Source organism: Aulostomus chinensis, chromosome 24 (genome assembly GCF_037954235.1).
Source record: "Aulostomus chinensis isolate RoL2024-O1b breed Wild chromosome 24, RoL_Achi_v1.0, whole genome shotgun sequence".
Classification (NCBI taxonomy): Eukaryota; Metazoa; Chordata; class Actinopteri; order Syngnathiformes; family Aulostomidae; genus Aulostomus; species Aulostomus chinensis.
In genome coordinates this window covers 17,042,902-17,053,456 of record NC_141343.1, presented here as the reverse complement: position 1 = coordinate 17,053,456, position 10,555 = coordinate 17,042,902, and the positions used below count along the sequence as shown (strand labels likewise).

Genomic DNA, 10,555 nt, shown 5'->3' with positions numbered 1-10,555 from the left:
ATGGCTCATTGATCACTGGTGGCTGTCCGTCTCACTTTCTTCCATCACTCACACATTTTCATCGCCTCCTACCAAAGCGAGACATGGACGTGGGTCTTTGGGAACCCCTCAAACGTATCCCACCTCCTCCCCAGGACTCCTGCTGGTGTTGAGTTTTATGGAGTCTCTGTCCACGTTAGGACCCCTGGAGTTACTGACTGTGGACACGGGGATCAAACTTGAGAGGCTCTCAGTGTCTCCTCCAGCAGACACTGGGCTGACTCGTCTGCCTGGTAACAAGTGACCCAGGTCATGTGACCTGCTGCTCTGGTTTATAGAGGCGAGCTGTCAGAGAGTGAGTCAGTGTTGGTCTTGAGAACAGAAGAACATGACTTCACCCTTCAGCTGGTCGCTCCTCTTCCTCACCATCGGCTCAACTGGTAGGATCAATACTCTGATCAATACTCTGATCAATACTCTGATGATCAATACTCTGATGATCAGTGCTCTGATGATCAGTACTCTGATCAATACTCTGATGATCAATACTCTGATGATCAATAGTCAGATCAATACTCTGATGATCAGTACTCTGATCAATACTCTGATGATCAATACTCTGATGATCAGTGCTCTGATCAATACTCTGATGATCAATACTCTGATCAATACTCTGATGATCAATACTCTGATCAATACTCTGATGATCAATACTCTGATCAATACTCTGATGATCAGTACTCTGATCAATACTCTGATGATCAATACTCTGATCAATACTCTGATGATCAGTGCTCTGATCAATACTCTGATGATCAATACTCTGATCAATACTCTGATGATCAGTGCTCTGATCAATACTCTGATTTCTGTCTTTACCTCCAGATGGTTTTGAGCATTACGTGACGAGTTCTTGTGACTTCAACTCCACCGAGCCTCAGGACATCGAGTACATTCGGTCCTACAACTACCATGGAGTGGAGTTCACCAGGTTCTCCAGTAGACTGGGGAGGTTTGTTGGGTTCACTGAGTACGGTGTGAGGAACGCAGAATTCTGGAACAATGATCCTGCAGTACTGGCTAGAGTGAAAGCTGCGAAACAGAGATACTGTCAAAGCAACATTCCAGGTTTCTACCAGAATGTTCTGAGCAAGTCAGGTGAGTTCCTGTGACATCATCCCGTCTTCACATCAAAGATTAAATCACAATTTACTCAGTTCCCATGACATCATCCTTCACGCCAGCACAGCATTGGTGGGTGGTGTTACGAACAATAATAACAATTAATAAATATGATAATAATAATAATTATTATTATAATAACGTTATCATTTAGCTTGAACCTCTCATCCTTCCGGATTATTCAGAACAACAAAGAACTACAAACGGCAGCGGTGACTGAGTGGGGGGGGGGGGCCTCAGTGACCCACCTCTCAGGGACATCACATTAGGCTCCACCCCCCAACCCTGGAGCAGGATGGATGACGAACGGTAGCTGCTGCTGGGAGAAGTTTCCCTGAATGATTCCTGCCAGGAAGTCTTTGCGTGTGACTCTGCAGACGTGTCGGTGTACCTGGGAACCGCCCAGCACACCTGAACCACTAACGATCCACGTGGACCATCGTGTGTTTCAGTGAAGCCGTCCGTGCTGCTGCGTTCCGAGGATCCGCCTCCTGGTCACCATCCCGCCATGCTGGTCTGCAGCGTCTATGACTTCTACCCCGAACACATCAAAGTCAGCTGGTTCAGAGACGGACAGGAAGTCACCTCTGGGGTCACCTCCACCGACGAGTGGGCCAACGCCGACTGGTACTACCAGATCCACTCTCACCTGGTGTACACACCCAGGTGAGTCCAGTCTCAGGTCCAGGTCCAGTCTCACATCCAGGTCCAGGTCCAGGTTCAGTCCTGTCCAGGTCTCATCAAGAGTCTTGTGTTTGTGTTGCAGGGCTGGAGAGAAGATCTCCTGTGTGGTGGAACACGCCAGCCTGACGGAGCCTCTCTACACGGACTGGGGTGAACACCTGTCTACCTGTTTGTCTGTCTGTCTGTCCCTCTGTATCTCTCACCTGTCAGTCAGTCTGTCTCTAACCAGTCTGTCTGTCTGTCTCCGTACTCTCACCTGTCTGTCTCTCTCCTGTCTGTCTCTAACCTGTATATCTGTCTCTCACCTGTCTTTCTCTCTGCCTCTCACCTACCTGTCTTTGGCTTGTCTGTCTGTCTCTCACCTGTCTCTCTCACCTGTCTGTCTCTCATTTGTCTGTCTCTCACCTGTGTCCCTCTCTCACCTGTCTGTCTCTTACCTGTCTCTCTCATCTGTCTGTCTGTCTCACCTGTCTGTCTCTTACCTGTCTCTCACCTGTCTGTCTCTCACCTGTCCGCCAGACCCGTCCATGCCTGAGTCTGAGAGAAACAAAATCGCCATCGGAGCTTCAGGACTGGTTCTGGGTCTCATCTTGTCTCTGGCTGGATTCATCTACTACAAGAGGAAGGCCAGAGGTCAGACCCTGACACTCCAGATCAGACAAGTCCTCAAGGACAGGCTCAGTCCAGTTTGACACCAGTTCTGGCTCAGTCCTGGTTCTACTGGTCCCACTGTTGGTTTAGACCAGCCAGCACGTGTGTGTCTTCTTGACTCTGCTCTTCTCTTTTGTTCTTTATGCAGGACGGACTCTGGTTCCCACCAGCTAAACCTGGTCTTGGTCCTGGTCCTGGTCCAGGAGCTTCAGCCTGCGTGATGTGATAGAAGGACTAAACTGTCTGACCTTGTTTCTCTACATCTCAGCTGATCCAGGACCTTCAAGTCCAGGTCCCTCCTGGTTCAGTCCAGTTCTGACTGACAGTCAGCAGTCCAGGATCAAGTTTAGACCTGGATCCGGTCTACTGATTTTGAAAGGGTGTGTGTGTGTGATCAATAATCTATATCCTGTAACTCATCAGCCCTGCTGTCAATCATCAATAAGCGATCAATAAGTGATTGATTCATGTGTGATGGTTCGATTTCTACATTTCTACTGGAGTGCGACGTTTTCTACCCTCAATAAAGACTTTTGGACTCTCACGTGTTTTTATTTACATGGACGTCCATCAACAGGAAGTCTTCTATCGAGGACCAAAACCAGAGGCAACACCAGTCCTCTGGGCCAGCAGGGGGCGGGGCTTGACCCAGCAGCCGCTCAGGTGCGAAAGCGCTCGCCACATCGGGGATAAACAGATCACATGATCCTCAAGACATTCAGAGAACCTGGTCTCAAACAGTCCAGCTCCCCTCAGTACCCCAGCTGTCATTCCTCGGCGCCGTCAGGAGGAGGAGTTTGTCTTCTGTCACGTCGAACAGACGAGTCAGCAGGTCCATCCTTGTTCTGTTGATGGGTTCACTCACGATGGAGGTCCAACCCTCAGGTGAGCGCCAGACTCGTTGGGTCGACGGTAGATTTGAAACAAACGATGACAACACAACAGGAGAGGTCAGGTGGTCGTCTCTGCTTCATCAAATGCTGCTGCACGGATTTATGGGTAATTCATCGCCATGACTGGTCAGGTCAACCAATCAGGTTTCAGCTTGTTCCATGCAGTAACTCAGCATTTTCACATCAGCCCGACCCCTTGGTGAGGAGCGGTTTGGCTACTTGTGTCATGCGTGTACCAGGAAGGGCATCACGGAATTTATCACTCAAGTATTTGTACTTCAAAACACACCTGGTGGTGATGAATACCAGCGTGAGGGACGTGGAGCGTCGTATTCAGAGGTTCCTTCATGTGGTGGTCAGGGCTGGCGAGAGCTCTCATTGGTCGTTCATCAGGACGAGGACAAATGTAGGACGGTTCTGGTGGACCTGGACCCCACACACGTCAACACAACTCCACACAAGTGTGTGTGTGTGTGTGCGTGTGTGTGTGTGCGTGTGTGTGTGTGTTTGGAGTCGGCAGTCATGTGATTGGCGTCTCGTTATTCAGCTTGCCCTGAGACAAGTGAACGCAGCGTCTCTGGAAAGTCCCATCTCTTGACTTTCACTTCCTGTTCAGTGAGCAGCGAATCAGAGCCCCCGCTGCCAGTGAGTCATGTGTCACTACAGGGAGCGGTCTCACCAGCTCAGGTAGAAGGACCATCAACATGTCGGTCACCTCCCAGAAGCGAGGCAGCTGTCAGGCACCCACGTGGCCACACCCCCACTGTCAGATCTGAAGCACCTGATCATTAAACGCTGAGTTTAACAGCCAATTAAAACCAGGCTGGCGGTTGTGTCATCAGTTACCAGGAGAAGCAGTTTCTGATTCTCTGTCCAAATGTTGCATCTGGGTTGGAACAGGTTCCTGTGTTCCTTCCTGCTTTATTCTGGATGAACAAAGTACGCTGTACTTTTCATTCTTGAGAGTACAAATACATGATAACAACTCTGAATAAAACCTAAACAGAAGTAAAAGTACTGCACATGTAAGACGTTCTTCAGTCGCAGTAACAGCAACTACAAATACTCTTTGGAATCGAACAATCAGCAGAATCCAGCCTAGTCAAAAGTTCCAAGTTCTAAGTTCCTTCATTGTTCCCACACATCCAGCCAGCACAGGAGGAGGCTGGACATGAGGAGAAGGACGGTCAGAACACGGAGAACCAGACAGAGCCCTGCAAATGGAGGCGTGGCCTTGCCTACATCCCAAGAATTCAGTCCTACTTTCCATCAACATCCAAGCGCAAGTCAGACACGTCCAAGGGTTCGTCCACCCGCCACTGCAGGACGATCCAGTCCTGAGAAAGGGACACCCATGTCTCGGGTCAGACCCATGCCCTCAGCCAGCAACGATGTCATCACATATAATTAAGGACGCGTTTGTTGACCAAGAACTCTGATGTCAACAACGACCTGCGCCGTCGTCGGCGTTGACCAGAGAGCAACCAGAGCCAACGCCTGTGGAGGACTGGCAGCTTTACAGTCAGGAAACATTTCCAAGAAAACCGCATTGTTTCTGCTCAGCCAATGACAAACCAGCTACTGGTGGCATCATCAGTTACCGGGAGCTTGTTGATGGATGCTGTCCATCCCCAACATGTCTGACCTGCTGGTTCTGGTGATTGGGATTTGCTCCTTCACACCTGAGAGAGAGACAGGCAGGTGATTGTATAAAGGTAAGTGCTGCTTACCAAGCTCCGCCCCTGCAGGTAGACTCGAATGTGACCTCTGACCTCGCCCCCCCTCCAACAATCACCAGTCTGATCATTCAATACATGGATCAATACACTTCATCAGTTCACTCCAATAATCAGCAATGGACCAAGGTTACAATAGTCCTGGATTTTTCATTTTAGTTTAGTTTTAGTTAGTTTAGACTTTTTTCTAATTTAGTCAGTTTTAGTTAGTTTTGACTTTTTTCTAATTCAGTCAGTTTTAGTTAGTTTAGACTTTTTTCTAATTTAGTCAGTTTTAGTTAGTTTTGACTTTTTTCTAATTCAGTCAGTTTTAGTTAGTTTAGACTTTTTTCTAATTTAGTCAGTTTTAGTTAGTTTTGACTTTTTTCTAATTTAGTCAGTTTTAGTTAGTTTAGACTTTTTTCTAATTTAGTCAGTTTTAGTTAGTTTTGACTTTTTTCTAATTCAGTTTTAGTTAGTTTTGACTTTTTTCTAATTCAGTCAGTTTTAGTTAGTTTAGACTTTTTTCTAATTTAGTCAGTTTTAGTTAGTTTTGACTTTTTTCTAATTCAGTCAGTTTTAGTTAGTTTTGACTTTTTTCTAATTCAGTCAGTTTTAGTTAGTTTTGACTTTTTTCTAATTCAGTTTTAGTTAGTTTTGACTTTTTTCTAATTCAGTTTTAGTTAGTTTTGACTTTTTTCTAATTCAGTTTTAGTTAGTTTTGACTTTTTTCTGATTTATTTAGTTTTAGTTAGTTTTGACTTTTTTTCTAATTCAGTTAATTTTAGTTAGTTTTTAAAGCGGGTTTGCTCGTTTTTATTTTTGAGAAAACCCTTCGTTTTCGTTTAGTTTTGATTAGTTTTAGTTTTTTTCATATTTTTCAGGTGCAGGATTTAAAAAAGGTCAGGGTTAGTATTGTGTAATAAAAACTCAACAAAAGATACCATTTTAAAATATATATATATTCAATTACTGATGGACAATCAACCAATAACAGTCCAAAAGAAGTGCAAAACTGTGCCTAGTAAGAATCAAAAAGCCAAACGTAGAACATCAACCCTTCATGAGACAGCAGTCCAGGCGCTCAAACTGCACAAGACATGAACAAACTAAAGACACAAACTCTGCAGGTTTGATCAAAATGAACACTGCGAATGTCAACACAGAGTTGACTCGACCGCCCAGCTCTCCAAGCAGGCGCAGCTTTTTGGTAATTCAGTGCAGTTAAGCAGCATCAATCGAGTATCTGCAGGACTGGACACACTAAAGAGAAGACAGTGGACTTTTTGGACATTTAAAGTGCACAGGTATGACGTAGTGAACCGTCAGACAGCTGATGAAGGTTTCAAACTCAGCTGGATGCTGATGTGCTTAGCTTTTCTATGATAAACGTAAACTGTCCAACGCGGTTAACAAAAAGAGAAGAAGTCCTTGCATTAAGAAGGAATCAGTGTGTGTGTGTGTGTGTGTGTGGGGGGGGGGGGGTTGAGACGGAGAAATGGGTGTACTTCAGTCAAGCAACAGTTTCTTGTTGATCTCTAGGACAACACGCTGCTCCAGAGATGCGGTTGCTCTGTTTCTCAAGCCGGATGACGACGGTCCTCACACAGAGACGAGCCGCTCCACAAAGGCTTGAGAGGCAGCGGCACGGACGAGACCCAGAGTCACAGGCGCAAGTTTTGGATGGACAGTTTCTTCTCTTGAGCTCCAGAAGTGCAATGGTTACGTTCTTCACTGTGAACTCAAAGTTCCTGTGAGCTCACGAGCCAACAGTTACTCTGTGGCCGGTGAAGCAATCCATGATGGTTCTGTTCGGCCGGTTCTGCTCACTCGCGAGGTCGTGGCATTTGTTAGTTCTTCTTCGGTGCCCAGCAGCTGTCCTGTCAAGTGTAGACAACTTTATATATATTTGCTTAAACTGTAGTTAAATTTATACATACATGCACTTAAAATAGAGTGCAGGACACACAAGGCAGTTGTAATAAAGATGTTTCTGTGGCAGTTCCCAAAGAGGTAGGAAAGGTTCCAACACTGTATTTAGTTCATCAATGTACTTCTTTAGTGTTAGTAGCGGTACCCGGATCTCCTGCTCATGCATCCCAGGCAGAATCGATGACTTGGCTGCAAGTCACCTTATTTGACCTCGTGAACATCTGGAAGTAGTAAAAGGTGTTTTACAGAGGGGTCCCACAAATCTCCAAAGCACCAGGATTAGTTGGTGCCATTGCGACTCTAGGAAGGAACTTATAAATACTGGAGACAACACAGATCGACGTTCCAAGATATAAGACAACAGAAGAACACTTCCTATCAGCAGTGAAGCACAGACCAGACTGTTTAGAGTGGACAGGTGAAAAGGTCACAGCAGGGAATAGCGGGAGTGTAGCTCATGCTAGCATCACTCCCTCAAGCTAATTAAGTCAGAAGAGAGTCCACAAGAATGTCTATGGTGGGATGAGGCCGTGAAAGATAAGAGCATGGCCGTAAATCGGAAAGAGGTTTTAATCTTCACAGCTGCAACAACAAGGCCACGATGGACCAGAAGGGACTGGCATGGGGTCAGACAGAAGATCCTGCAACAGACACGAAGATCAAAAATACACACTTGCACGCAGAAGCGATCACATCAGCACCTCCCTGTAACACATAAAACTGGAGAAGATAGTGAGGTCGTTGGACTTCTTGCCCCAACGCCAGGGACGACGCATCTGCGTATGCTGACTCCAGCATAGGGGAAGACCATCTCCAGAGCTCTGGATTCTTTCCTGTTAATCTGAATAAATTCTTTTGAACCAACTGGAAGGTGTCCTCTCCAGATTTGGAACAGCCCAATGTAGACTCTGTGGGTCCTTCTGATTGATTAATGACGACTTGTTGAAAAAGTCCTACACAAGGGACTCCCTGCATGCCTTCTGATGGACGCTTCTCAGGTGGGCTTTCAGGTAGCTGGGTTTTCCCTTGAGAAGGGCTCCGCATATTTTGTCGTCCGTCTCAACTATCAAGCATTTGCCTCTGACTTTCTCGCTATCATACTGGAATGCGTCCCATACCGGACTGTCGCTTTCTCCCAACTTTCGCCTGTGCATCCAGAGCCATGGGAGCGTGCAGCATGGAAACAAGCTGTTGACGTCAGGCGGCGCACATGGTGCCGTACGATGTGACTGCCGACTGTCGTAAAACCAGACGGGGACATGAATTAAAGTCCTTTGAAACCTGAAAGGCTTCTGCACGAACATATTCAGAAAAACGAAGGGCATTTTGTCGATAATTTCAGTTCGTTTTAGTTAGTTATCATTTTTTTTGTTTGCTTTCTAGTTTTTATTTAGTTTCATTAATCGAAAATGTTTTTTCAATTTTAGTTTTCATTCTTTCAATAGTTTTCGTGAACGATAACCTTGCAGGAGACGCCATTAATCAGCTTACTGATGAGGACAGGGGTTGATGGAGGTCCACTTTGCTGTGGACTGAAAAACAGGAGTGAGGACAGAGGACGAGTGACACCGATGAGGACAGACAGACTGAGAGAGAGAGGGAGGGAGAGAGAGAGAGGGAGAGAGAGGGAGACAGAGGTCCAACCCAGTGCTAAGAATTCAGACCACCAATCAATCACTTTGGAATTTGGACTGATCAACTACACTCCACTCAGGAAAACTGTAGTTTCCAGATGTTTGTCTGATCAGGCCACACCTGGATTTAAGGAAGTGGTTCCATTGGTGCTAAATTCAGTGTCATGTCCCACTGTAACAGAGGACGCTGTTGTCCTCCCTCGTCCCTCCCAAACTGATCATTTTATCATAGAGCAGCAGCACCTTAGCAACAACTCTGGACTCTGCTGGCCCACTAAAACAGAAAACTATGAATCCAAGGAAACAAGCACCTTGGTACGGTTCTGGAACCTGACAGCTTCAACAAGAAACCCAGAAACTGGAGAGAAGATGGTGCTGCTCCAAACTGGAGGAGTCACATGGAGTCTGGCAAGATGGCCTTAGAACCTAGAAGAAAGCCCTTGGTAGAACCAGAGCAGCCGACTACTCAGCACTAACAGAGGAACACAAGAACAACCCAGGTTCCTCTTCAGTCCTGGAGCCAGACTGACAGAGAGCCACAGCTCTACTGAACCAAGTAGTCCTGTTTCCCTGGGCAGCAAAGAGTTCATGGACTTCTTTAATGACAAAATTCTCCTGATTAGAGAGAAACTTCTTCTCCTGCTGCCATCAGCTGACAACATGGCCCCTAGAACCCAGAACCTTGGAGGCAGCTGGAGGACCAGACACACACTTGGATAGTTTGTCTCCCATCAGCCACGAGTGTTTATGTACACACCACTGATACACACTAGTGTTTATATACACACCACTGATACACACTAGTGTTTATATACACACCACTGATACACACTAGTGTTTATATACACACCGCTGATACACACTAGTGTTTATATACACACCACTGATACACACTAGTGTTTATATACACACCACTGATACACACTAGTGTTTATATACACACCACTGATACACACTAGTGTTTATATACACACCACTGATACACACTAGTGTTTATATACACACCACTGATACACACGAGTGTTTATATACACACCACTGATACACACTAGTGTTTATATACACACCACTGATACACACTAGTGTTTATATACACACCACTGATACACACTAGTGTTTATATACACACCGCTGATACACACTAGTGTTTATATACACACCACTGATACACACTAGTGTTTATATACACACCACTGATACACACTAGTGTTTATATACACACCACTGATACACACTAGTGTTTATATACACACCACTGATACACACTCGTGTTTATATACACACCACTGATACACACGAGTGTTTATATACACACCACTGATACACACTAGTGTTTATATACACACCACTGATACACACTAGTGTTTATATACACACCACTGATACACACTAGTGTTTATATACACACCGCTGATACACACGAGTGTTTATATACACACCACTGATACACACTAGTGTTTATATACACACCACTGATACACACTAGTGTTTATGTACACACCACTGATACACACTAGTGTTTATGTACACACCACTGATACATACGAGTGTTCATGTACACACCACTGATACACACTAGTGTTTATATACACACCACTGATACACACTAGTGTTTATATACACACCACTGATACACACTAGTGTTTATATACACACCACTGATACACACTAGTGTTTATATACACACCACTGATACACACGAGTGTTTATGTACACACCACTGACACACACGAGTGTTTATGTACACACCACTGATACACACAAGTGTTTATATACACACCACTGATACACACTAGTGTTTATGTACACACCACTGATACACACTAGTGTTTATATACACACCACTGATACACACAAGTGTTTATGTACACACCACTGATACACA

The 10,555-nt window shown here is 45.4% G+C and overlaps 1 protein-coding gene across 1 annotated transcript; it reads left to right on the top strand.

Moving 5' to 3' along the window:
* Window positions 1–263: 263 nt before the first annotated feature.
* On the top strand, window positions 264–3,040 carry LOC147238979 (H-2 class II histocompatibility antigen, E-S beta chain-like). Its single transcript, XM_086196993.1, has 6 exons — window positions 264–419; window positions 865–1,137; window positions 1,614–1,827; window positions 1,928–1,995; window positions 2,365–2,478; window positions 2,645–3,040. Exons 1-6 carry the CDS (start codon window positions 368–370, stop codon window positions 2,668–2,670), a joined length of 747 nt encoding a protein of 248 aa, XP_086053119.1. The 5' UTR covers window positions 264–367; the 3' UTR covers window positions 2,671–3,040.
* The last annotated feature ends 7,515 nt before the right edge of the window (window positions 3,041–10,555 follow it).

Excerpts from the sequence above, each read along its gene's own strand:
- LOC147238979 (XM_086196993.1), top strand. The coding sequence starts at position 368 with ATGACTTCACCCTTCAGCTGGTCGCTCCTCTTCCTCACCATCGGCTCA. Across the intron at positions 1,996-2,364 it reads GCCTCTCTACACGGACTGGG|ACCCGTCCATGCCTGAGTCT; the intron begins GTGAACACCTGT and ends CCTGTCCGCCAG. Across the intron at positions 2,479-2,644 it reads CTACAAGAGGAAGGCCAGAG|GACGGACTCTGGTTCCCACC; the intron begins GTCAGACCCTGA and ends TTCTTTATGCAG.